The sequence below is a fragment of the Chionomys nivalis genome, chromosome 20 (assembly GCF_950005125.1).
Source record: "Chionomys nivalis chromosome 20, mChiNiv1.1, whole genome shotgun sequence".
NCBI classification, from domain to species: domain Eukaryota; kingdom Metazoa; phylum Chordata; class Mammalia; order Rodentia; family Cricetidae; genus Chionomys; species Chionomys nivalis.
Genome location: NC_080105.1, coordinates 56,993,807 through 57,021,295, shown reverse-complemented (window position 1 = coordinate 57,021,295; position 27,489 = coordinate 56,993,807). Strand labels below are relative to the sequence as shown.

Below are 27,489 nucleotides of genomic sequence, written 5' to 3'. Positions count from 1 at the left end.
TTTCCCTGCTTCCCCAGTACTAACATAACTCTAGGATCACTGATATAAGAACGAAGGCAACTAGACAAAAGAATTAGTTTAAATTACCAGCAATTTGGTAAGGCTCCTAACAAAGATAACAGGAAGACTTCATGATAAATAAAATCTTAAATACTACTGAATATGTAACAGATTTCTTTGGCACATTAACCAGACTCAGGGGGAAGAATGCTTGAGTTAAGCAAATAACCAAAACCATTTTTACAAACTAGAATGCACCCCCCCCCCTTTATTTTGGCCACTGTGCTAACCTCCCTTCTCACCCCACAGTTCACAGGCTCTGAGGAAGGGACAGTCACATCACCTGATGACCCTGGAGGTCCCTGTCCTCCGGGAGGGCCCATAGCTCCAGGTGGTCCTATTCCTGGAACCCCTGGCGGACCTGCAGGGCCTTGAACTCCAGGAGGTCCTGGGTCACCTGTGGGGAAGGATGGGAATAAGCTGGAGGCTAGAATGGATTCCACTCCATATATCTATCACCCATCTATCCATACAACCAACACAGCCACAAACCCTCACAGTGTCTCCCACCCACCCAGTCAATGTGGACACTCTGGGGACCCAAGGGGAACAGGTACCCTGACACAGGCTAAAGCATTACCTCTGATCCCCTGGAGTCCAGGGGGGCCGATCGATCCTTGCTCTCCAGGGACGCCTGGTCCCCCGATGTTGCCCTTCTCTCCAGGTGTACCAGGAATGCCTGGGAGGCCTGGCTGCCCTTTGAGTCCTGGTAGCCCAATGCCAGGTTCTCCCTGGAAACCCAAGACACCAGAAGCAAATCGACCATCAGCATTAGCATTTCTTTCCAGGCTGTCCTGCCTCAGCTGCCTAGACTGGGGAGTCTGAGGAAGCAGGCTCTGGATGACGGGATACTGTCACCTATTAACACTTGCTCTCTCCTGAGAGAGTGAGGACAGGACCTGGCTGACTCCATCATGGGCAGTGGTTCACTAGAGCCCTGAGCCCTCTCTCTCACTTCCAACAGTTTCCCTGTTTCCTCCAACCACACCAGAAAAACTATGATCAGTAGTCAGGCAAGGGCCTCCGCCCAGCCTAGGGAGGTGCAGAAGGACATGGGAGGCCCGGGAAACTGTTAATTTTAGCACAGGGTTGGGCCAGCAGCATGTCTGCCCAGGGCACACACGGCAAGGAGGGGATGTGTTTCCAGTCGTCACTACTGGAGGGAGCTCGGTTGGTGTCAAGCCTGGAATACCACTGCTAAAGGTCCAGCAGGGTGGGCCACACAGCAACAGCAGCCTTGAATTCCCAGGATGTTCTATGTGTCACACACACACACACACACACACACCGGTGACTTCTTTCTTTTCTGACAGTGGCTCTCATATGACACTCACAGCAAGGGACACATTTCACGCTGGGACCCAGCACACAGGCAAGAAATGGTCCCAAAGCTGAGATAAATGTTTCCCTTCTGCCCTTGTACACTGTGCCATTAAAAAGAAAACCATCCCACAAGTTTAATAACCCACAAACCAGATGTCCGATGAACAAGCATGAGGACCAGGCAGCCCGGGAAAGTCGGTACCCACCTTTTGGCCTTGTGGTCCTGGGTTGCCAGGTAAGCCATTAAATCCGGGGCGGCCTGGACTCCCAGGCTGCCCTATGTCTCCAGGCAAGCCGTCAACACCTGTTTGGAAAAGTGACAGAAACCGTTACAGACGTGAGGGCTCTCCCAACACTCTTGGCTTATCTCGGTGACTGTCAAACTGCCTGAGTCGAGATTCACCTGGCAGACAAACCTCTTGGTGTGTCTGTAAAGGGGTTTCTGGGCTGGGTTAGGTGAGGTGGGAAGACCCACCATGGATGAGGGTACGTCTCATGAGCTGGGGTCGCTGACTGAACAAAAAGGAGAATATGAACTGAGAGTCGGCATCACCTCTCGCTGTTCCCTGACTACAATGCAATGTGCCAGGCCTTGCCCACCATGATGGCCCTTCAGCCGCCAGACAAAGTAAACCCCTCCCTCCATAAGCTGCTGCTGTCAAGAATTCTGTCACAGTAGTGAGGAAAACTCTCTATGCAAGATGGTGCTGTGTCCATCAGTCAGTTGCCTGAGGTGGTAACAACATTGTCATTTGAGTGACCAGAAGATATGGAGGGACCGTGCCATCGCCTTCTCTTCCTCATAGATCCCACAGACCAGTCACTGAATAACTGGTCCCCATTTGGCATTCTGGACGGAGTCACAGCCCCACGCTAGACCCATCAGAGGTTTACCTTTGGGGCCTGGAGGCCCCGGAAATCCAATCCCTGGCTGGCCCACAGCACCCTTCTCTCCTGGGATGCCTGGCCGTCCTGGGGTTCCTGGGAAGCCTCGGTCACCTGTGACAAGGAAGGTGTGTCAGCATGAGAAATGCTTCAGGGGGCCCTGGGACACCTGGGCAAGCTAGACTTCAGCAGTACCTTGTGGCCCTGGGAACCCAGGGGATCCTGGAAGGCCTGCAGCTCCAGGGGGGCCAGGGAGTGGGACAACCTTTCCTGCTTCACCCTTTGGACCTACAGGAATAAAATAAAATCATATATGTGAATTGTCATATCTCAGCCTCTCTGAAGACAGCATGGACACTGTCATGCAGTACACAGCAAAGGAGCTGCTACTCCCTAGATAAGATCCTGCATCTTCTCAGACATACAGACTGTGGCCACCACTCCCCAAAGAGTCCCTGCATCTTCTCAGGACACACAGGCTGTGGCTGCCACTCCCCAAAGAGTCCCTGCATCTTCTCAGGACACACAGGCTGTGGCCACCACTGCCCATCCTCTAAGGCACCCAGAACTCCTGCAAAGAAAAGCCCCTGGATTTCTTATTTCTCCCCTGCATGCCTAGAATCTCTCCCAGAGCTACTCAAGATGTGTGTCCCCAAAATGACCGAAATGTTTATTTGACTCTGGATTCCGTAGGAGTTTCACATTCAAGCCACAGAGTTTTGGAAAATCTCCCATAACAAAAAGTAAGGTGGCCCTGGGTCATTTCTTAGTTAGCTCGTCTCAAATAAATAAATAAAAACCCAAGGAATAAAACAAAAAACCCAACCACTATTTTCAACCCATCAGACAGAAAAGTGCTCAGCTGCTTTCCATCCAAGCCAGAATGTGCACCTGCTCACTCAAGCATGCCGGGCAAGCAAGCGATGTGTCTCATCCCACTGGAGCGGTATCACGGTTCCTACTGCCCTGGGGTGATGCAGAGATCTCCACTTTCAGGCCCTACCCCTTCCCAGTCAGAGATCTACTGGAGATCAGGGCACAGCTGTTCAGAAAGAATGAGGGCTCCCCAAAGTGTGCACAGGGACTCCTGAGCACAGCATTCGAGTTCCAGATAAAGGGGACCCTCCGGGAATGGCAGTCTGGCCTCTCATTGCAGACCGTGAGAACCGACTGACCCCAGCACACATCTGCAGTCCCGAACCCCTGGGATCCAGCCATGTAGGATCACCACATAAACACAGCTCTGCAGATCAAAGGTCAACTTTCTGATCTGGAGGCTGACAGGGTCTGGAGGGCAAGAACAAAAACCCAAGGGACAAACTCTTCAGAATGGGGACAGCCGGTCAGTAAAACCAGCAACACCTCCTTCGGGATCCTTCTTCCCTGGGGTGCCTGGATATACGAGGAACTACATTGCCAATTTCTCTCAAATATGATTGAACTCCTTCTGTGGCTCCTGCAGGTTGCGGAGGCTGTGGGAATTCTCACCTTGTCGATTTTGAATTCAGAACCATGAGGGAAAGTGAGAAAAGTTCCCCTTCTCTGATTTACTGGGGTCTTCCTAAGTCAGTGCAGTATGTCCCTGCTTCTGGGGGAGCCAGAAGAGAGACACTCTGGGTCCTCCACTCACAAAGCACAGTTAGGAATGGAGTCACGCTGGCTGCACTAATGACAATGGTGGCAAAGGTTCCTCACGGACACCACCTTTGGACTTCATCACTGAACAACTGCCTGTATCCTGGGAGGAAATGATGTTCCTAATGAGGACAGGAATTGATAAAGTCTGGGCTACAGTCATGGCTAGGGAAACCTTCATCAAGAGCTGTGAGTAGCGAGGCACCACCACACTTGTAGAGTTCCTGCTGCCACTAGGCATTCTGTTCATGGGGCTCCTTAGCGCTGTTTGTAGTCACCCTCAGTCCTTCATAAGCCTTTATAACTTGTTAAATCCTTACCAGTATACATACACTTCCTCCTTTGTGACAAGTCACTTCTGGCCTCATCATCCGAGACTGGATTGTCTCAGGAACGAGAGGCTCATTCAGGTCAGTGCGGAATCACATTAAGCAAATAAATTTTCGAGTGCCCACTTATAGATGGCAGAGGGGTGCAGCATCCCCCAATTCAGCCACCCTCAGTCTTCCTGGGTGCTGACGACATAGGGAGTAACATGTTACCATAGCTGTAGATTTTACAGTAGACCCTGTTGGAGGGCACAGGAGGGCAGGGGCTGGGTCTCTTTCCCAATGCTTATCAACACTCCGCCTAGTGTTTGGCACATACACCACTCAAAAGACAGTCAGCAAATGACCTGAGTCAATGGGAATTAAATGGCAATGTGTATGTTGCAACTTAGATGCCTGAACATCAAAGGAAAGTGAAGATTATACATACTGCTTAGAAAACACAGAAGTCAAAAGGAGCAAGCAGAAAGTGGATTTAAAAAACAAACAAAAATTAAAAAAAAAAAAACCAACCATGGCCTCATGTTTTTTCAAGTCACCTGAGAGGCTGACTTTAGCTGATCTGTGGTCTCTGCGCATGAACTGGCCCATGTGACACAAGGAAAAAGGAAAGACAGAACACTGACGAACTCTTCACTCCTCGAGGGTGAACCAATGTGCACCCCGCATCTCTGACCCCTAGCCAGTTTCTGTGACCTTGAAGCTTCCCCTTCAGGTCCTGAAGTCTCACCTGGAAGGCCTGGGGACCCTGGGTTTCCAGGAAAGCCTGCATTTCCTTTTTCACCAATGGGACCAATGGAACCGATTCCTGGGGGCCCAGGGGGGCCGATGTCACCACGGCTGCCGGGGAAGCCAACTCCTCCAGGGGGACCTCGATCTCCTTTCAATCCTACCAAACCCTGAGAAGACAAAAGGCAGGAAAGATTGTCAAAGGACAACCTGATTTCTGCACCTATTTCCTGTGTCATCCACAGCAGAACAGGGACAAGAGTCTCGTCAGCTGGCACTGTTTACTGTACCACGCACCACCAGGTCAGCCTGGAGGTAAGAACACACCAATATTCTTCTCCCTAAGCCGCCATCACAGCCAGAGGTCTAGAATCCCATAATTCAAACAATGACAGGCGCACTGTTAGCTTTAGAATTATTTCCCACGGAGGATACAAGAGAGGAAAACTCATCTATTCAGTCCCTAGAACATCAAAGAGACACAGGCATCTGTAACCTATTATACAAGTCTACACCACTAACCCCTACATTCATTGACATATGTTGGCTCAGGGGCCGAGAAGCCAGTTTACGCCATCTGAGGGAGGCGCCATAGCTATATGACTCAAACCATTCATCTCCCTGCTCTTCGCAGATCCCCGTTTGTAAAACACATGCCCCGAGTCTGGAAAGGGACCTACCGGGGAGCCTTTGGGTCCAGGAAGTCCTGGGTGGCCATCTCTTCCAGGGGTTCCCGCTCTTCCTGGCATGCCTGGTTGTCCTGGAAAACCTGGGTCTCCTTTGTCACCTTTGAGTCGCATGTCAAAAAATATCTCGCCAGGTTCTCCCTTAGCTCCAGGCTGGCCTATGAGCCCCGGTGCACCTTGTGGACCCTGCAAAAAACAAACCACCTCGTGTCACCAGGAAGCGACTGTGGGAGGTGTTAGCAGTCAGTCAGACTTGGAGCTGAGGAGCCACCCTTCTGGGAACACCATATCTTTAGATGTCCTGCAGGAACTAACCAGCAGTGCCATGACAAAGCCTCAGCACCCACAGCTCTTAAAATTCCTTACTTTTTTGGGCATCCCAAACGGACCAAAAGGGACAGGAGAGCAACAACACTGAGCCCAACTTTGAGAAACCCTTGAGTAACTTTCTTTTCGCTCATGTCTGTTAAACCTTCCAGAGACGACCTTGGCAACTGTTGGAACACTGCGCATGTGTGACTCCTAAGACGTGTGCCTGAATAAGGAGGCAAGCACTGCACATGCGTGACTCTTAAGCCGTGTCTGTCTGAATGAGGCAAGCACTGCGCATGCGTGACTCTTAAGCCGTGTCTGTCTGAATGAGGAAGCAAGCACTACACATGCGTGACTCCTAAAAAAACACAGCGTCTGAATGAGGAGGCAAACACTGCGCGTGCGTGACTATTAAGCCATGTGACTGAATGAGGAGGCAAGCACTGCACATGCGTGACTTCTAAACCGCTTGTCTGAATGAGGAGGCGGATGAAACAGCTTGAGAGTTTTTTGCATTTACACCCTACAGTCTGTAATAGATAAGGACTTCCAGGGTACGGGTGACTGGGAAACCCAGGCAAAGGAGCCCAGGACCTGCTCTTTAATCGGAAAAGCTATTTGAATTTTCCCCAAGACTCTGTCAAGAGACACACAGAATATTTTTAGCTCCTGGATGTTGAACCTACAAAGACTGTCCACACCCACCACCCCTTCTCCTCTAGCTGCCTCGAGAGCAGAGATGCACAAAGATGACAAAGGCATCACAAACAGTTCCAACTGCCTGGCCGTGGTCATGAGAAAGGCACACCAGGCCCATGGAGGACCTGGAAGAATCTAAACTCTCGATAATTCACCTTTTAAATCTCTTTTCATAAGCCGTATCAAAAGGCCGTTTGGGTAGGTGTGGTTCACAATCAAACCATTGTGTGTACCTACAATGTATACTCCTCCATGGAAGAGATTAGGAGACCAATCCAGAGTAAAATTCATGCAAGAATTATATTCTTAAAAAATGGCGACCCTGGTCACACAGCCATGTGTGGCAGGACCCTCATGTACCATTTCTGACCTTTATCTCAACTCTGCAAGGCAAACATGGGAGTCTCGGTCTAGCAGAGAAGTAAGTCGTGTATCTAAGACAGCCCAGCCAGGAAGTGTGGCAGCTGGGTGCAAACATAAGAGCTCCCGGCTATGAAGCCTGTCCATGGTCTCCACACCCACACCACCTGAGCACTGCTGAGGGTGAGGTGTTACATACTGAACCTCCACGCACACACGGGGGTGGGGCTTGCAAAGGCCCTGTGGCCTGCTCAGAGTTCATCTAGTCTGGGACTGATGCAGAAGGGAGAGACCTCCTGAAAGTCAAAAGCACACAGGCTAAGGGACAGGGAAGTTGTTACTCAGCCAACTGTGCCCTGTGCAACCCTGGGGGTCCACACAGGAAGCTTTAGTGCAAGCTCGCCCAAGGATGGGGGTCTCACAGCTACTCTCTGTCCCATTTTATGCTATTTAAACATTTAGATTAAACAACTGAAAAGCTCAATTCTTCAGCCATGCTATCCACATTTCAAGGGTTCAGATACCACCATTGGCCACTCGATCCTAAGCTGAATAGTTCTATAAACACAGAATTCTTCTGATGTGGCAGAGCATGCCACTAGACAGTGACAGATGGTCTCGGCTGGCCCTGAGCTAGAATCTGGAAATAAGATTGTTTGCACAAGTCTGAAGAATGGAGAATGATTATTTCTGCCAGTCACCTGCTGGAAATGTTAGCAGAAGACCAGGAATTTCAAGGTTTCATCAAATGGTGTGGCTCTCCTAACTGATTTTCTAGAGTTAGTAAGCACAGATATGTACTTATAAGTCCTGGAAGACACTAGTCAGTCCTACAGAGCCTTTCCTTGAACACTCAGGCCTTTCTACCATGCTGCATGACTGTCATTTCAGAAACCGCTCAGTTTTGTTGGGATGATGTGTCCACAGGCCTGTTCCTCCTATATCTGAAAAGCTTTTGAAGAACCAAAGCTTCCCATCTGCCTCCTTGATATCTGTGATAAAGAGACACTATAATTAGGCAGAGAATCTCGTGTTCTCTAATTTTTTAAAAATTTATTTTATATGTATGTATATGTATTCTGCCTATACATATGACTGTGTACCTTTTGAGTGCCTAGTACCCATGTAAGTCAGAAAAGGATGTTGGATCCCCTGGAGCTGGAGTTACAGAAGGTTGGAGTCAACCGCATGGGCAGCCACATGGGTGCTGGGAATTGAACCCAGGTCTTCTGGAAGAACAGTCAGTGTTTTTAACCCCTGAGCCATTGCTCCAGTCCCTTGATTTTTTTAAAAGTGGCACTGATGATGCTAAAATGTCTCAGCAACCTTTTTGGCACACAAAATCCTGATCCAAGATGCTTTTGAAAAAGATGCTTCATCTAAAGTCTGTTTGATCCGTGTTCCCTGCGGGATTGATGGCTGCCTTGAAAGCCTGGCACTGGCTGCTTTAACAAAGGAAGACGGGACAACTGTGCTATCTACTTCTGACACGATTCACACAGCCCCTGGGCCAAGTCGGACACAACAGGTTTTGGTGGGTGGCTGAGTGATCCCAGTGCCTGTAAGATCTACTGCTCACTCCTAAAATCAAGCACTGGTCTTTCAAAGGCAAAGGGCACAGAACACTAAACAGAAGGAAAACCCACGGCTCACCTCTGCCCTACTGTTCCATGTCTTCCAGGCCCCAACCACACTCAAACCGTGAGGACCACCTCTGAAGCCGGGATTCAGCTTTGGAGAAAGGGCAATGGCTGTCTGCTCAGGAGCTGTGGGTGTGCTCCTCTGCGGCCACAGGCTTTGCTGCTCATCTTAGAAAGTTGGGCCCCCGAAAGCCGGAGCAAGTGCTCTGGACTTTTGTTCTTCTTTATCCTGATGAGTCCCCAACTGTCCCTCTCCCTCACCTCTTTTGGGTCAGGAGCTGAATGTCTAGCAGGAAGGACCCCAGGAGAGCTGGGCAGATACAGGATGAAAGCAACGGGCACAGGTGGAAAGAACCTTTCCCCCAAAGTTCTCACTTTGATCCCCACCACGGCTGCTATTTGAACTTCTCCTCCACTAAGAACTGTTTTAAACAATTGTATCTTCTGACTTGGCCCTGTAGGCACCAGCGCCATTCTGGAACACAGAGCTAGGGTCCTAACTTCAAAAGCAGGGAGTCACTGCAGCGTTCGGGCCGCCTCCATCCCACTTTGACCCAGCTCTGCTCTGGCCTCCTCGAACAGTATCCAAAAATGAGGGTTTGAAAGAGTTTCATCAGAAAAGGGTAAGGTCAAATATGTAACTTTTGATTTCTAATGAAGAAGACAGAGCTGGAAAGAATCACAGAAAGCAGCAAGGCTTACAGGGCCAGGGGAGCGGCGGGGGAAGAAGGGCTTACAAACAGGGCAAGTGCGCACAGTATTAAAGGTGGGCCCCTTCTCTTCTCAGAATGACTCCTCTCAGAACAAAGCTTAGCAGCTGGAATTCTGTGCACGTGAAAGTTGTTATATTCCTCCCTGTGAATTTACGTGGATTCAGCCACAGACTGGAAAAGCCATCTACAGAACACATGCTGGTGATGTGGATGTCACCTCTTATCCTCCCTCCACAGAAGCTCTTAGGCTGAACCCATCCCAGACAAGGGGATGCCACAGGCAGTGGTCACAAAGAGAGGTGGCCACTGGTGGCATCACCTGAACCCAAGACTCTGTGGGAAGGACGCAGGGCTGCCAAGTCTCCACTGGGCACTGAAAGCAAGCCAGGGGGTGAGATGGCTGAAGGGACTTGAACTGTGGATTTGTCTCGCTTGTTCTCTGGGTCTCCCGAGCAAGCATGGAGAAAGGATGTCCCCGCTCCCATAACATGCTGAGTGAGCACGAACGAGTGCCCACTAGTGTGGCTCCTATGGTGATGACTTCAAACACAGGTATGATCCCCCTGCGGTGCACTTACCGGCAATCCTTCAAGACCATCCCTGCCAGGCAGACCGCGGTCACCTTTGGCCCCTGGCTGTCCTGGGAAACCTTAGAGACAGGAACATAGCAGCTATGAGACAAGTCTTCTGAACCCTTTGCCCCCAAGACTCAACCATATCAAAATCTTTCTGTGAAGTAGACTGTCATTTGCGGAACATCCAGGGTAGTAGATAAATAAAACTAAAACTGATAGGCTCAGAGGAGTGATCACAAACGAGCCTTGGGCCCAAGTCAGTGAGACAGATAGCTGCAGTGTCCCCCAGCCTGCAACCCCAACATCCTATGAGACGAACAAGCTGACCTCCCTTGAGCTAACTGATGTGGAGCTGGGAGAACCCGCTGTGCTATTGTGCAGTTACAGGAAAGTATATGACACCACTGTGGCGGGTGGTCTTGACCATGGCCACTGTGGCAGGTGGCCTTGACTGTGGCCACTGTGTCAGGTGACCATGGCTGTCATTGTGTGAGTACTCACTCTGGCTCAGAATTTCATCCTCTGCATTTGAGGGGGCAGGCATCTGACCACAAGGCCACCTCTAACATAGTTCATTCCATACCCTACCACTTACCAATCTCTCCTGGGGGCCCCTGTGGTCCAGGAGGGCCTCGGAGTCCTTCTGTGTCACAAGTAAGGCAGCCTTCTCCTTTCTGACCTAAAGGAAGAAACACAGGGTGCTTAGTGTATAGCTAACATATGCTTACTATAGGATGTGCCAACAGAAGGCTCTACCGTGCCGGGACAGCAGACACAGAGAGAGTCCTGCAGACACGCCAGCCAGACTCTCCCTTCTCCAACATCACTCTGGTACGTAGCATCGCTCACTAGGGAGGCGTTCTCATATCCATTCCACAGGGCCCGTGTTCTGTCTCCAGCATCACACACACACACACATACACATGCAATGCATCTCCTAGGATTCAGAATATGGACAGACAAGATTTCAGCTTAAAGAACTCCAAACACCGAGTCCATCATAAGGACAGAATAACAAATCTCCATAAGCAGAGAGTGTGTGGTGAGGATAGTTACATGGTTGCCCTAAGAAGCCCTCGGAAGCTGTTTTCCATGCAACATTAGACTTTTAAAGGGTCAAAATTCTTTATAGCCCAAGTCAGGAATGGTCAACCACGGGGCTGGTTTTACGGGGCCCCGTTTGTTCTGCTCCAAGGTTAACAAGCACATAAATATTGGAATGCCATTGTTTAGTCCGTGCTAAGTCAGTGTTCCCATTGACCATGCATCCAGCATCCTCCGTCTCCGGATCCAACTGCTAAAGAGATAAATCAGCACCCTGCACTGACATCACAGCAAACACTTGAGAAGTTAGAGATAAAACCAAGAGCCCAGAGGAAAGCTAGTTAATGCTTCAATAGAAGAGTTGTCTGACCCAATGGCGCAAACACTCGAAAGGTCGCCAGTATCCTGTGTATAGATTCCTGATTTTCCTTAAAGGAAAGACGTACATCCTTTGAGAAGGAAACTCGCAAACTTTGAACTGAAAGCTTGTGGTATCAGCTGAGACTTTTACACATGGGAAGACTGGATTCTCGACCCTGGGAGTGAGGAAAGAGCGTCTGTCTGGCCTTCATGGCTGTCTCTTCTTCCCGCTCCCCGTCACAGCTACAGCATCAGCCTTCAGGGGCAGAAGAGCTGCAGAAGGCACCTTCTTGGGAGTGGATGTGGAGGACCCCCAAACAAAGCAATGGGACTAGGACCTGCGCCTGCCCTACTCTGACAAAGCCTAAGCAATGGGAATAGGACCTGCACCTGCCCTACTCTGCCAAAGCCTAAGCCAGGCGATGGGGGAAACTGAGCAGCACAGATACAGTTACTATTCAAAAATAATAAAATAAATAAGCATCGCTTACCTTTCTGTCCAACTTCGCCTGTCAAACCGGGCTGTCCTGGTACCCCGGGAGGACCCTGGTCCCCAGGAGGTCCAGGCTGACATTCCACAATGCCATCTGAAAGAAATGTTTGAAAACTATAAGACACAGCAAGACATTCTCACCCTCTCCCAAAATGACCCTCGATTATCAAACCAAAATATGTCAGGCTGATTTGAACGTTTTAGGAATTCAGTTCTTACTTCCACCAAGTAAGCCTGTGATTTTTTTTTTTAACTCAAAAAACAAAACCAACACGGAGAACAGGCAGTTCTGGATGGAATGTCTCCAGGACGCTCATCCTCATTCCCCACATTTCAAGTCACAGAAGAGGAGGAAGTTCCATAAACCTACATATAACCCGCTGGTTCTCCCACCAGCGAGCCACACCAATCCTTCCTCCAGGGAGCCGCCTATCTGACTCAGTCAGCCCCTTGGCCCTCCGCTGTCTTCCTTGCCAAGCCCATCCTGGGAACTTCCTTCCCAGACAAGCCTGAGTTCTTGGAATCAACGTCACCAGAGCTCCAGGCTCATAAACCTGTTGTCAACCACACACGGAGGTTCCACCGCAAACCCCCATCTACAGCCCACAATGGAGATTACCCCCAGATTGGGTTCTTACCACAGATACCCACTACAGCTCACGCTGGCTCTAGCCCAGAAGTACCCAACACTCTGCTTTGGAAATCTGATATGCTCCCACTGACCTGGCTGACTTAAATCTTCTGGAACATTCTTGTAATTATTGAAACGAGATCATGGCATCACAATAAGCCAGTCAATAGTTTATACTTCATGTTCAGCTTTTCTTGAAAGCTGATACAGAAGGCTCTATGTGAGTCTCCATCTAGTCTGCATTATGCCATGGCATATTCCAGAGCAATCTGTCCCCTATGGCAGTCTCTCTACGCGAAGCATTCAGCTGTCAATCAAGGTGAAACTAATCACCCTGCTCTCCTTTCTTTAACCTCCAATGCCAGGAGACTTAGAGCTGGTTACCATGCTGCTTTTCCGCGTATGCCTATTTTATTGTTAGTGTTATTTTTTTTTTGTAGCATAGTTAATTTTGTAAAACTACTCAAGCAAAAAAGTCAATAATTCAAGCCTTTTCGTGGCATTGCTCTAGCAGCAAACAGGCCCATCCAGCTCTGCCCTGGGCTCCTGGCATCTGATGGGATATACATGGGCACTTACTTGTGTGGCCTGGCTGACCAGGGGGCCCAGGAGGGCCGGGAGGCCCTGGTGTTCCATCTCTTCCACTAGGTCCTGGTAAAGACACGCCTGGAAATCCCTGGTCGCCTTTTTCTCCTCTTTCGCCTGGGAAGCCAGGAGCACCAGTCTGGCCTGGAATGGAGAAGCCTGAAAGCAGTGTAAGAGTTCATGTGACATCACGTGATGGCCTGAAGGCAATGTGACAGCTGTACAGAAGGTCACATTCTGTCCAAGATAAAATATCTACTCGGGTCCTCACCGAGGGGACCCTCTAGGTGAGCACAACCCAGTAGTCCTGAGGTCAAGCTGGGATAGACTCAAAGACAAGGTGAGGTTAGATCTGAAAGTGTAGAGTCCACGTCTGTCACTCTATGTGCTGAGGTGTTAAGGGGTCACACAAGATGGCCTGATACAGCCCAGAAGGCTGATGGTAGGGACCCTGGGCAGTACAGCTCAAGGGATCACACACAGTCAGTCCTGATGTCCTGGGGAAGAAACAGCCACACGGGGATCTCAGTAAAGACAGGAGGACTCTGGGAGCCTCCACTCAAGTCTAGAGCAGAAAGAGATGCTGGAGGAAGACAAGGGGATCCCATCCGCCTCTCTTGGAGAGAACCATAGCCCAACAGCTGGAGGAATTCTGGCAGAGCCAAGACCCATGCAAGGGCAAGATGTGCACCCAGAGGATCATCCCAGAGGACAAGTCAGTGTCCCCAGGAAGCAAGCGTCTGTTGTCCACACGTAAGCCTACAAATGAGGACTGACATACGAATCTGTCTATGAAATAGAAAGCAAACACACACCAGGACACATTGGGCTTTGGTAACTAGAGAGATGCTGCATCCTGTCTCATGCACACACCCAATGTGTGTGACAAACACACGGGAAACTACACAGAAAGTGCAACAGGAAATAGGGATTCTCACCTGGAGGGCCTGGCTGGCCTTGTATTCCAGGGTAACCTTGAAAGGGGAAGAGAAAGTTGAATAAAGTGAGACAAAATCAATCATGTAGTGGACACTTTGTTTCTCTGCCACAGTCTAGCCAGGGCTGCTTGAAGACGTGCACAATCTGGGATGGGAAGACAGAACCAGGGTCCCCAGAACGCTCCCTACAGAGACATCATCCCCAGAAAGCCACAGAGGAAAAGGGCTCCTGAGCACCTCGTATGACAGGAAGATCGGGAGCTAGGAAGGACAACTTGTCAATCAGTCAAATTCTTCCAAAAGAAAAAGAGAAAGGAGGGGGATGGGGGGAAGGGGGCAGAGGGGAAGGAAGAGTGGAGGGAGGGGAGGGAGGGGAACAAGAAAGCAGGCAGGCTGCACCTACCTTTAGGGCCTGGCTCTCCTCTCAATCCTGGTGTTCCGGGGTAGCCTCGCTCCCCTTTCTCTCCCAACGGCATGGTGCCTATCACCTGTGTTAAAGCACAGGACAGGTCACAGCTGGTAGGAGTAGCTCATAGCACACTGTGACATATGTTGTACCTCATAGAATATGGATGTAAAGAGGTGGTGGTGGTGTGTGGAGGGACCGGGGAAGGGTCTGGAGAGCTACAAAATGAGTGCCAAGGACTGCTTTGTGTTGAATGGCCAGGCAGCTCTGCTTGGTTTGCACAGTTTCCTCAGCAGCAGCAACGGCCTTGCTCACTCAGCCACGGCTCAACTGCATCCATGCCATGAAACACATGGCATGCTTCACGGTACAGCAGAGGCATGCCCGTCTGTGTCTTTCTGGTGGACAGGGCAGGAGCACACACTAACTGTTTTTCCTTTTACTGGAGAATAGTTAATGCTTTTTCTTTCTTTAAAGACCAAAGAGGGCACTTCCTGAATATCACAGGCACAGACCAAGGAAGAAGGCAAGGCCAACCTCACCAAGAAAAGAAAACCTGGTGTACCATGATCCTGAGTCCCCACAGAGCAAGGAAAACTGCAGGCTCAAGCAGTTACAGTATCGTTACAGTATCCCTTTGTATCAACTAAACGGGGGGGGGGGGGGGGGGAGTGTGTGGATAACCTGCTTAAGTGCCAATGCCTCTGCGTCACCTAAGTGAGGGGATACTCTTCAAGGTGCCATTAAGTAGCTCTGATTCCGTCATTCTACAACAGGCACATATATGGAAAATCACTGTACATTCCAAGTAAGTATAAACTTTCCTTGTCCATTAAAAAATAGAAAACGTAGAAACCTTTAAAACTAACTAAATAAGATGTGTTGGTGGAACTGGGGTGAGGTGAGGACCTGAGCACCCTGGGGTGAGTCACAGCTGAGGGGAGAGCCGCAGGTACACCGGGCTCATCAAGGCGTGCAGAGGGCAGTAGCCCTGCCACTGAAATGTGGAAAGATTACTCTGGCCCCCATGCTCTCACCCACACGGCGAGTGGCACAGTCCTACCTGCGTCACCCGCAGTGAACAGGACAGGGGTGCCCACTGTTTCAACAATGATTTGGAGCAGAATAGCCAACATGATAGAGGGTCTGAGTGGGCACAAGCAAAGAGTGAATACTACTTAGAGAACATAAGTTGCTTTGCTAGAACAATCGGGTGATAGTTAATCTTCCCCTCCTACTAAATTTTCCTTGGTGGACTATATATATATATATACATATATATATAACAGGTTTCAAAATGGGTTTCTAGGTTACCCATGTGCAATGTTTTTCATTTCCAGAGGTAAAAATGACAAAAGTGTGATTGTTAAAATCAGAGCAAATTATGAATTACTTCATATGGCAGGCACCCACTTCAAATAAGAGCATCACATCACACAAGGAGACATTGCAGAGTATCTTATGCCACCTAGGACCCACCTCAAACACACTTATTACTTACAGATCCAGGAGGGCCTGGAAGTCCAGCTTCACCCTTCTCTCCCTGCAAGGAACGTGCACAGTTATTTGCAGCCATACCATATAGATGAGCAAGCAGAAAGCTGGCCAGGAGATTTCTGGTAAAATAGAAGTTGTACTACGCAACACCCAAATCATTGTCCTCTCCTGACCTCTCGCTCTGGGACTGTCTCAGTTACTCTGTGTAGAAACACCGCTCATCTCTGTCACATAAAGGTGACGTGGAAACAAAGATGTCTGCCTAAGTGGAAGACTGAAGAGTCACTGCTCACCCTCCTGTGTGGCAGCTGCCCTGAAGGACCACGAGAGCCCTTTAGAACTAGAAGGCTCTTCTTTAAATTGCTACAAAGCACAGTTTGCTTCTAACTCCAACTCCTTAGGGTGGTTATGTGGGATTTTTATGGGATTTACACTTAAAGTCACCATACAAATTCCAGTGTTGATTTCAGACAAGTTTAAAATGAACTAGAACCCAGTCAGTAGAAGACACAGATGTTAAAAAGTGTCTACATATAACTAATTTATAGATGTCCATATAGATTAGAACCTCTTTATTTTATTAACAAAACATTATTAATTTCAAAAAGCAAGTGTGGGTCAACGAGATGGTTCAGTGGGCAAAAGCGCTTGACAACCCAGGACCCACATGATGGAAGGAGCTATCCTCCAACCTCCACATGGGACACACGTGTGCCTACACACACACTTGACCAATCAAACGATGTAACTTTTTAAAACTTAAGAAGAAAAAGGACAAGAGGTGGCCTTCAAACTCATGTTGTTGAGGGGACATGCGTGCGTTCACAGAGGGGACATGCCTGTGTTCACAGAGGAACAGCAGAAGGCAGAACCTGGCCCAGGCTTTCTTTTCCTTCTACTTCTGCATTTTCTCTTCCTTTATAACCAGGAAAAAAAAATAATCTCTACAAAAAAAGACAGAAGCTCGACCAAGTGTGTTTCATGACACTTCTTTTACATAATTCGTCAGCCCAGGAAAGTCAACAAACTGTGTTGAACCCTTATAGAGTAGAAACATTTTATCCCCTTGAGTTCAGAGTTCTCTCTTCTAGAAAACAAACGAGTGAGCTTCTAGCAGGAAAGACCCAGGAAAGGTAAAACTCAGAACAATGCCACCACGCACCTGAGGGCCCGGCCGGCCAGGGAGTCCTGGGTACCCGGAATCACCAGGAAAGCCCTATAAGGAAGGGAGGTAAAGGATGCTCATCAAGGAGAACGGTGGCCCCCATCCACCCAGACACTGCAGAGGAAGGGGACTTACCGGACTCCCCTTTTCTCCCTTCTCGCCATCTTTTCCAGGCTTTCCCTGTATAATAAAGAGGTAGACGTGAGCCTTTCACAGATAATTATGGCCACACCACACCACAGCCCTGTTCGTCTCTTTCCACACATGCCTGCAGGGAGGAATCAGACGCTCCTGGCAGCCAGCAGCTAAACAGATAGTCTGCTGCTGTGCCCAGATAGGGAGAAGCACGTGAGACCATCAGGGTCCCAGCCATACACAAGCCTGGCATGGGAGGGGGCGGGGACTCAGATCTAGTGTCAAGATCGGCAGAAATACCTAAGCACCGGTTCTGACAGCACAAGACGGGGAGGTGTCCCCAGGGGACAGCATGGGTAGTCCTTTCACAGCAGACTCAGTGGGCTTTGAGGAAGAAATTAGCAAACCCTACAGATGTATCCATCTTCCCGTTTCATTTCTATGAGTCCGGGCATTAGAGGGGAGTGTGTTCACAGTGAGGAGCAGACAGAGCTTGGAAGCACTTACCCGTGGCCCTGGCTTGCCTGGTTCACCTTTCTCTCCATACCCTGGGGCTCCCTTAAGAGACAAGAGGAGACAGAGTTAGACTCTCTGATATATGCAAATACAATATGAAGCCAGCCACACTTTGGCTACCAATGCCATAATGCAACACTCTTCACACAAAAGCAATAATGACAAGGAGGACCAGAGTGCTCACCTGGAATCCGGGTTCACCTTTCTGACCCTAAAGAAATTGAGGGGTTGGGAAGAGATAGATCAGTATCATCTGACAGCTACATTGCCCATCTAATGGCTACAGCACCCACCTAATGGCTAAATCACCCACTGAACAGCCAAATCGCCCATCTAGTTGCCAGAACTCATTCTTGTTGCTTTTCCCCCCTTTTTCTTTCCTTCCTTTCTTTTCCTTGAGACAGGGCCTTTTTATGAATCTCTGATTAGCCTGGAACTTGTGGCAATCTTCCTGCTTCAGCATTCTTGGTGTTAGGATTACAGGGGTGCACTACCATGCCTGGTTCAGTGTTTCAGATGCTACATTGAACTCATTAAGAAAAAAACCTCCAGGCTGCAGAGGTGGCTCAGAGAGCACCCACTGCTCCAGCAAAAGGCCTGAGCTTAGGCCTGCACTGGGCTGCTCACAACCACCTGTAACTCAGGCTCCAGGGAGATGCAATGCTTCTGGCTGCTGCTGCATATGCATAAATTTGCATAAATTTACATATGCACCTGTACACACAATCATGAACTTACACAGAGACACACACCTGTACACACATGCATAAACTTACAGAGACACACCTACACATGCATATCAACTGCCAAAAAAAATAATCTTTTTTTATTAACAAAAGATGCATACTGGCCTCCAATGGTACCTGTCTAGCATGGTTTGGGCTACAGTCTAACACTCTGGTGAGAGGATGGGCCATGGTCTACATGTACCCCTCAGCTGGATCCCTCCCACCCACACAGACTCTCCCCAGTGCCAGGCTTATTTAAAAACCCTTTGTTAGGTGGATCGACACAGAATAGTCCCAAGACAACCCAGGACAGTCATTTCTGTTCTTAGAGCTACTCAATTTCACGGGACAGGACATCTAGAAACCCTCTTCCCAGGACAAGGTGGGTTACGGCTGGAGAATCTGCGTTTCAATTTTTTCCCCTCAGAATTTGTCCAATAGAAAGCAGATTATCTAATGAACAGAACTCAGACATACCTTTTCTCCTGTTGGGGCAAAGTCTCCTTTTTCCTTAACTTGTGCCTGTCCGGGTATTCCAGGGGGACCACTGATCCCCTGCTCACCCTGTTCATGTAAACAGTGAAGGTTAATTAGGTATGAGCTGCGATAGGGCAATAAAAGACTGGAGCTAAACACTAGCACCCTCTCCTCCAACAGTGGGAGCCTGGACTCCTGCAGGAAAGCGGACCACTGGTGTCTACAGAGAATAGTGTCTCCCAAGCTTACGAGTCTGAGTCAGGGCAGGCATCAGCACACACCACTGTGTCAGTGAGAACACACTTAGTGTGCACTCATCAGCACACACCACTGCATCAGTGAGAACACACCAGCTGATAGGAGACTGGCAAGAAAGGGGATATACTTTAGGTGAGCCCAGAATAAGAGCATCCTTAGACTTCTTACTCAGGCTGCATAACAGCTAAGCCATACTCAGAATTAAAGGTCCAGTCAGCCGGACATGAACGAAAGCCAAAGACTTCAACAGTAAAAAGCATTACCCCAGGCTCTGTCCAGTCCCACCTTATCTGGTATCCCCTGGTGACAGTTACTCACACCAGCTCACACACCCAAAGACAGACAGCAATGGTGATAATGCCCCTTTGTCTTACCCAGGGACACTACGAGAGGACGTCAGGGGTCACTGTTTGCCCTTCTTGCCAAGAAAAAGACATTTGTCCAGTTTTCACCACCACCACCACCCTGCTTCCAAAGCACACAACCTTGGTAAGCATCTGATCCCCAAGAAAAAAACAGTTCCCACCACATCATGGCCTCCTCCTCCTCACAATGGCCTCTCCCATGGTTGGGTTTCATAGATGCTACTAGGAGGCAAGTTAAATTTCACTCTTTGGACATGAATTTGAGAGCTGATGTATGTGTTGACCGGGCCCTGTTCCAATAAGTCACTGGGCACCGCAATCAGCCTCATTTCTTGGCAAGGCGGAACAAATTCTGCAATCCTGGAAGTTGTCCCATGTCCCCTCCAAACTCAAGAACACGCAGAGGAACCATACTGGGCACTCACTCACCTTGTCACCTTTTGGTCCTTGGGAGCTGGCGCCCATCTGTCCCTGTTGGTTACAAATGACACTTTATTATTAAAGCTGTCTGTCACCTTGGCCAGACATCCTCAAAGCACCACACAGGTGGGACAGCTGTTAGGCTTCAAGCAATACTTTTGTCCTACAAACACCATATACGCTTTGCCAGAAAAGTCATGCTGGATGCAATAACCATGCAAGGACTTTTACAAACACACTAATAAAGAATTTGTTTATGTAAGGGTTTTGAACTCTGGGCTCAGAAAAGTAAGGGAATAATCAATGAATCTAAGAGATTGCTAAGGGGTAAGTAGATGGGATTGGAGGGTCTCAAAGATGAGGAGGGGGAGGAGGATAGTAGGTGGTTGCTGGATAACAGGAAAATGACTGACCGATGATAATCAACAGAGAGACGAACAGACAGTACTAATACTGACAGGAAGTCCCATCTATAGGTGAGAAGAGGTGGCTTTTCAAAGCTCTTTGCAAAGGGGACCACGGCAACTCAACATAAGCCTTCATGAAGGCCAAGAGTAATAAAAGAAAAAACCTTTACCTTTTCTCCAGGGGGGCCAGGAGGGCCTGGGGGACCCTGAAAGAGAGAGTATTTTAGTTAAACAATCTTCGAAATCAACTATGATCTGAACAATGAAGTACCCCTCTGCACCACAGAAAAGGGGGTGACATAGTCCCCAGCTGGTGGCACTATTCAGAGGTGACAGCATCACAGGGATGCTTAACCACTGATGTGTCTATAACGGAAGGGACTTGCTGGGGTAGGGGGCATGGATAGAGAATGTGAGTCCATAGGGTTGTTCCTTTGAAGGAGGCATCTTGTCTTCACACTTCCCCGTTCCTCTGTCATGTCTCAACTACACCTCACGTTCCCCATCACAGTGCTGTCACCCCACAGGCTCAGAATCACAGAGCCTAGGTCTGTGTGAATCAAAACCCCTGAGACCATGAGCCGAGATAAATCCATCCTCCTTGTAGACGGTTTTCTTTGGGTATTTTCTCCAACAAAGGAGAAGCGGACATGCACAGTCTTTGTACTGACGTCATCCTGAGACTCTGCTGTAGAAGGATGTGACTCCTCAGACATATAAAGCCTTGAAGACAGCCAGCTATGGGTCAGGACAATAATGAAGGGAGCAGAAATCCATCAAGGGCTAAGGACTGCCCCTTGGGTGCTGAAGGCCTACAGGTACCAGCCTGTGCTCCTAGCTGGAGCAGCCCACATGGGTCCAGCACCTTCCCTCTTCAGATGCAGGGTTCTACCTCAAAAAGCCAATTCTTCTGGGGAATAGAGGGTGGTGATGCCAAAACATGGTCTCATACTTTCAAGAAAATTTCAGAATGCTCCCCTAAATCATTTTTTTTAAAAAAAAGAAAGAAAGAAAAAACGAAAGAAAGAAAGAAAAAGAAAAGCCGGCCACTCTGTGACATAAAAAGATGTCATTGACCCATAGGAAGGTGAATGGGTTCTATCTATACATGTGGACAAAATGATACAAAAAGAAAAGAGATTAAATATAAATATGAGCCTGAGGTTCTCTGAGAGGATGAGCAGTCAGATGTTACAGACCACAAACTCAATCACCTCTGTCCGTTCTTAGTAAATAAATGTTTTCACTCTAACTTTTCTGTGCTGCGGAAGTGTGGGAATGAGGAAAAGTCTCCCTCATCCTGCAAAGAATGTCAGCCAGGGTTGGGGCGGCTTCCCCAGTGTTCTAGGCGCTAAGTTCACCTCAGGGTCCCCTCCAGGTCTGTGCCCTGCTCCTAATTGACCCTTAAATTCTAATATGCCCCTGCCTCTGCAACCCATCTCCCCTGCACCAAGGGCAGAGTCCACCCCAGTGACCTTCAGTCTGGCTTCCAGGCCATCTGTCCCAGAATGTCTTAAGGGTCCACAGTATAAAACACCCATTTCCCACAGCTCTGGGAATTGGGGGCCGGAAGTGTCAGTCACACTTTCTCCTAACAAAGAAGCTGAGCTAAGAAAGAGCCACAGGACAAGATTCTCGGTCAGTTCCACATAGCGCACTCCTCTTCTCCAAGTGACTATCCTAGAAACTTACCGGTGGCCCGGTAAATCCTGGAGGACCAACAGGTCCCTGGAGTCCTGGCACTCCTGGTGGGCCCTACGGTTGGGTGAGACAAGAAAGGATTACGATACTGAAGTCCACCCAGGGGGAGACTCGATGCATGCAGCAAAGACTTACTGGCGTGCCAGGGGCGCCAGGGAATCCTCTTTCCCCTTTCAAAGGTATTCCAGGGATGTGGCCGATAATTTCACCAGGGTCTCCCTAGAAGAGGGAAAAAGAAGAAAGACATGCAAATATTGAAAGACACATAAAGAAAATTGGAATCCACTCAATACTGGGGTGAGACTGGCCCCAGGCTGGGACTTAGGCCTGGGGACTTGGGGGACACAGGACCACTCTGAAGGTTATTCCCCAAGCACTATCCAGCTTGGTTTTTTTCTTTTTTCTTCCTCTGGCCTAGAGCTCACCAAGTAGACCAACTGGCCAATGAACCATAGTGGCCTGTGCCAGAATCACTTCCAGAATTCTTCCCAAGGCTCACAGCATGTCCATGGCTTGGCATAGCCTGGTGCCTAAGTCTTTCTGTGTGATTTATATATCCTTTTCATATAACAGAGTTTAGGGCATTTGTGTAGAGTATTTTCGATTGATTTCTTATGAGGAACCCAGGGAAATGAAACTAAATTAAATTAAACATACCTTTATTCCTGGCAACCCCTGTGGTCCCTAGAAAAGAAAGAAGTTTAGCTATAACTTTTGTTTCTCCAAAAATACGAGAAGTAATAAGATATGAGCATCAAAACAATAATTAGAAAAAGAAAATCTATTTGAGTAATCAGATACTTACGGGACTCCCGGTGAATCCAGGCAAGCCAGGAGGACCGAGTGGACCTCTCTCTCCCTAGGAGAGATGGGAAATGTCACACGCATGCACACCCCAGCACTTCACATCAGACATCACTGTCCCACACTTTAGAACAGCTGCCTCGCTGGCAGCATGCACAGTCTGATACGAGTAAGACACCGGGTGCCATTTCATGGGGAGAACACCGAACTCCCCAGCAAGAGCAACAGAAATAAAAGACTTGGGAAAGCAGATCTGGGGTTGATTTAGTAGATTCCAGATAAAATCTTTAAAAGAACAATTTTAGGCTAAAGCATAGAAGTAGAAAGGAACCGCTGTCTTTTCTGTACATTATATATGGGGAAGCTGCATTTTCTCATGCGAGAAAGCAAGCTTCAAGGTAGTGACTGCACAAGCTACGTGTGAGTGCACAAGGCAGGGTCTCGGGTCTAAGCTTACCTTTGTACCGTTGCATCCTGGGATACCTGGAGGACCTGGCGGACCATCTTGGCCAGGAATACCCTGAAATCAATCAAACGAAGAAGTCAACAAAATAGGAACTCACCAGGTGGTAGGATAGATAGTTCATGAAATCCATGTGTGTATTTTGTATACGTACAGGAAGCCCAGGGTTCCCAGGGTAGCCAGCTATTCCAGGGGGTCCCTGTAAAGACAGAACAAAAGTGTTTCAGCCAATCACAGGGAACCTTACTACTCCTTCACACCTTCCCAGTCAAAGAGCTTAGAACATGAGCACCGAGCAGAGAGCATTCTGGGAAGGAAGCACTGAGACTCAGCAAAAGGTGTAGACCTAAAGGAATGTGTGTGTGTGTGTAAACACACTCTCTCTTTTCTCTAAAATCAAGGTTGTGAATACACAGAATAACATTGTCCTCACTGGATCTCTTGTGCTATCTGAGTTCAAATGAATTTTCAATCCACATTAAAATCGTAAACACTTTATGAAGAACTGCTCGTGGGATAAACTCAAATCTATTTGTTGCGAGAGCCCTTGCCTTCTAATTCCTAAGCAGTCAAGTGTGGTCGATTGCATCCAGAGAGTGACGACAGTGTTCCCCCTCTCACAGCCCCATGAGCTCATGAGAATGCCAAGGAGCGTCAGACACCACCATCCCACCTCCCTCTTTACTATGTAACCACAGCCAAACATTTCTAGATGCTGTCCTAGGCTCCTCTCTGCTCAGAAAGCATCATCTTTGACTCTCTGGAAACGTAAAGTAAGTAAAGAGTTCAGCTCTGAAAACTTCTCTCTACATTCAATAACATTTTCTCCCTCTAATGACTTTGGACAGATAATTACCAACCCCCTCTTCCAAATTAAAATGTCTATAAGGGACCCTTGAAGAAGAATGAGCAAGAGTGAGCAAGCTCATCTTACATACAGTAGTAGCCTGCAGGTAAGAAGGGTGATGGTCCATGACAGCCCACAGCAGTCCATAGGTAAGAGAGGTGGTGGCCCATGACAGTGAGGAGAGGCAGAAGGGAGGGAGGGAGAACAAGAGGAAGGGAGGGAGGAAGGGAGGGGAAGGAAGGGGAGCAAGGAAGGAAGGGAGGGAGGAAGGGAGGGGAAGGAAGGGGAGGAAGGAAGGAAGGGAGGGAGGGAGGGAGGGGAAGGGAAGGAAAGAAGGAAGGTAGGCAGGCTGGCTGCCCCTGGGGCAAAGGTTCCACTGAGCTCTGGACACCTCGGTCCTCAGGGTCACCAGGCACTGTACTTACTCTTGTCCCTTTTGTGCCAGGAAGTCCAGGTTCTCCAGTATCACCCTACAACAAAACAGAGATACCATACCAATGGCTCAGGCCACTGTCACAAGACTGGAGATATTTGCAATCCAGCCCTCCTCCATACCAGTCAAGCTCACCTTTTGTCCTGGTGGTCCATGTGGCCCCTCGGGTCCTTGCATCCCAGGAAACCCAATGACACCTTGTAACCCTGGAAAGCCTCTTTCTCCCTGCAGAAAAGCACAGAGGTCAGATGGAGGGCAAGGGAGAAGATCAGTCAACTGTGATGGGTGTTGGGGTGTTAGCCTGGCTGTGCCTGCAAGGCCTTGCTCTAAGGACAGCATCTGAATGGGGGAGGAGAGGGAGGGAGGATTGTCTCTCTAAGTGGTGAAGGCTGGAACAACAGAGCAGAGGGCAATTCTGGTGCCTTCTGGGTTGACACCAACCTTCTTCTGGCCTTGACATCACCAGTTCAGGTCCTCAGTCTTCAGACTCACAGACTTTGCCAGCAGTCCCCAGGTTCTTAGGCTTGCAGCCTTGGATGGAGTTACACCACTGGCTTCCTTAAGTCACCCACTTTCAGGTGACACATGGTACAACTCAGTTTCCCAATCATAGCAGTCAATTTTAACAACAAATCCCTTCTCACCTACCTACCAACCCATCCCTCCATCCATCCATCTATCCATCTATCATCTATCCACTCATTCACCCATCCAACCATCCACCCACTCATCTTTCCATTCATCTACCCATCCACTCACACATCCATCCACCCACACACCATCCATCCATCTATCATCTATCATCTATCCATCCACTCACCCATCCATCTACCCACCTATCCATCCATTCATTCACCCATCCATCTACCCATCCATCCATCTACCCATCCAACCACCTATCCATCTGCCCACCTACCCACCCATCCATTCATTCACCCATCCATCCATCTATCCGTCCATCCAACCATCCATCCATCTATCTATCCATCTACCATCTATCCATCCACTCACCCATCCACCTACCCACCTATCCATCCATTCATTCACCCATCCATCCATCTAACCATCCATCCATCTACCCATCCAACCACCTATCCATCTGCCCACCTACCCACCCATCCATTCATTCACCCATCCATCCATTCACCTACCCACCCTCTCACCCACCCACCCATTCATTCATTCACCCATCCATCCATCTATCCGTCCATCCAACCATCCATCCATTCACCTACCCACCCTCTCACCCACCCATCTATCCACACATCTATCTTCCCCCCATTTGCCCTTCCATATCCATCCACCTATATATCTGCCTACCTATCCACTCACATACCATCTGCTCATCATCCATCTTAACATTATCCAATATGCCATCCATCTATCCATCCATCTATTCATCCATCCACCCACCAATCAATCTGCTCATCCTATTGGCTGTTTTGTCAAAGAAAATGGTCTGAAGCCTAAAGTCTTTCTAAGTACCACTCAGCATTGCAAGAGTTCACACTGAGAGTCTGAGAATGGATAATGAAGTCCTCTCCAGGGCCTCATGTTGAGTTCTTAATGTTCAACGCCTAACAAAATGTCTTTACATATTAAGAGCTATATAATATGTAAAGTCTGTAAACTAAAACTAATCAAGTTTTTTTCAGTGAGTTGATTATAATCTCAGCCAGTTACCAGCACCTTTTGCTATCCAGAGAGGACATGTTGTGACGGCATGGTCAATCATGTCTCTCTCTGTAGACCTCTCAGAAACGGTGACGATCAGAGTTAGAGTTTTGATTTCAGTCACAAATGATCAATAGTTCCATAGTGGGCTTGGGTCAAGCTTTTTTTCAAAAGTAAATTTTCAAAGAAAAGATGAAAGTTTACTGGTAGTCTCTGCCCCAACTCAGAAATGAAATAAGAAATGTGATGTTTAAAATAAGGAATATCACGCATGGTAGAAATATTTGACAAGGGTTGCAATACACTGGGAAAGAACAAAGAATGGTGAGAAAAACTGAGACTCTGGACCTTAGGCTGACCTTCCAAAGATGAACGCAAAATAAGTACAAGGAGAGACAGAAGGACTCAGACTATGAGGAAATATGGGCTGGAGAAAGGCTGAGGGGGCTGGGGCGGGATGTCAGACCACATGGTTGAGACCCAACAGAAAAGAGACACTGGCAAGGTGAAAACACACAGGAAGGAGGGACCCAGCTTTGAACTGAGGGACTGTGCGGTGTGCAGCAAAAGGAGCAAGTGATCTTTTAGGAAGATTGGCAGGTTTTGATTATCAATTAAAAAAAAAAAAAGTAAGTCCATTTTCTCCATATAGCAAATAACCTGTTATAGCTCACTTCAAAGCAGAAGGCGCTTCGGAGCAGGGCAGCAGGATTGCTTTAAAACCCAGTGCTCCTCTCGAGGCTTCGTTAGTGCAAAGTAAAAGGGACCTGGCGTGGTATGCATTACACACAGCCGTTTACCTCCCATTTCACACACCATGAGTTACTAAAAAGATGTCCACCATCACGTCATCCAAACAAGACGAGGCAGCACCTCCAAAGCCACGCTCTTCTCCAAACTGTCAACTGGTCCTGACAGTTGAGGGTGCCTCAGCAATCCCTTGGGTCTTTATAAATACAAAAGTGTGACGGTGGCCCCTGGCTTTTGTGGGGTGCATGTGATTGAATAGGGAACAATATTTTTACATTTCAAAGAAGAGGGGATGTAGTGAATTCCTATACTTTGGAAGCACCGTTGGGCCAGTACCAATAGAATCTACTAGAAGAAGCCAAATCAAGCACACTGTGTGCCCTCAAATCTAGTTTGACATGGACGCTGGATCCTTCTCCCAATGTCTGGTGAGTGCTGAGGAAGGA

At 48.5% G+C, this 27,489-nt stretch overlaps 1 protein-coding gene across 2 annotated transcripts in view; it reads right to left on the bottom strand.

Moving 5' to 3' along the window:
• Positions 1-27,489, bottom strand: part of Col4a1 (collagen type IV alpha 1 chain) — a 114,673-nt gene that overhangs the window by 22,937 nt on the left and 64,247 nt on the right. For both annotated transcript variants that reach the window (XR_009055676.1, XM_057752426.1), the window contains exons 3-31: positions 24,755-24,844; positions 24,612-24,656; positions 23,494-23,538; positions 23,334-23,396; positions 22,878-22,931; positions 22,730-22,756; positions 22,208-22,291; positions 22,064-22,126; positions 20,542-20,577; positions 19,974-20,015; positions 18,922-19,008; positions 17,901-17,927; positions 17,708-17,758; positions 17,201-17,245; positions 17,063-17,116; positions 15,905-15,946; positions 14,401-14,485; positions 13,998-14,033; positions 13,054-13,218; positions 11,842-11,937; positions 10,542-10,625; positions 9,950-10,020; positions 5,642-5,833; positions 4,963-5,131; positions 2,464-2,556; positions 2,278-2,382; positions 1,590-1,687; positions 641-791; positions 344-457 (exon numbers count right to left, since the gene is read on the bottom strand). Coding sequence is in view for 1 of the 2 variants with exons in the window: in XM_057752426.1 (XP_057608409.1) it covers positions 344-457; positions 641-791; positions 1,590-1,687; positions 2,278-2,382; positions 2,464-2,556; positions 4,963-5,131; positions 5,642-5,833; positions 9,950-10,020; positions 10,542-10,625; positions 11,842-11,937; positions 13,054-13,218; positions 13,998-14,033; positions 14,401-14,485; positions 15,905-15,946; positions 17,063-17,116; positions 17,201-17,245; positions 17,708-17,758; positions 17,901-17,927; positions 18,922-19,008; positions 19,974-20,015; positions 20,542-20,577; positions 22,064-22,126; positions 22,208-22,291; positions 22,730-22,756; positions 22,878-22,931; positions 23,334-23,396; positions 23,494-23,538; positions 24,612-24,656; positions 24,755-24,844 (2,314 nt within the window). In the remaining variant the exon portion in view is untranslated. The remainder of the gene's footprint in view (positions 1-343; positions 458-640; positions 792-1,589; positions 1,688-2,277; positions 2,383-2,463; positions 2,557-4,962; positions 5,132-5,641; positions 5,834-9,949; positions 10,021-10,541; positions 10,626-11,841; positions 11,938-13,053; positions 13,219-13,997; positions 14,034-14,400; positions 14,486-15,904; positions 15,947-17,062; positions 17,117-17,200; positions 17,246-17,707; positions 17,759-17,900; positions 17,928-18,921; positions 19,009-19,973; positions 20,016-20,541; positions 20,578-22,063; positions 22,127-22,207; positions 22,292-22,729; positions 22,757-22,877; positions 22,932-23,333; positions 23,397-23,493; positions 23,539-24,611; positions 24,657-24,754; positions 24,845-27,489) is intronic.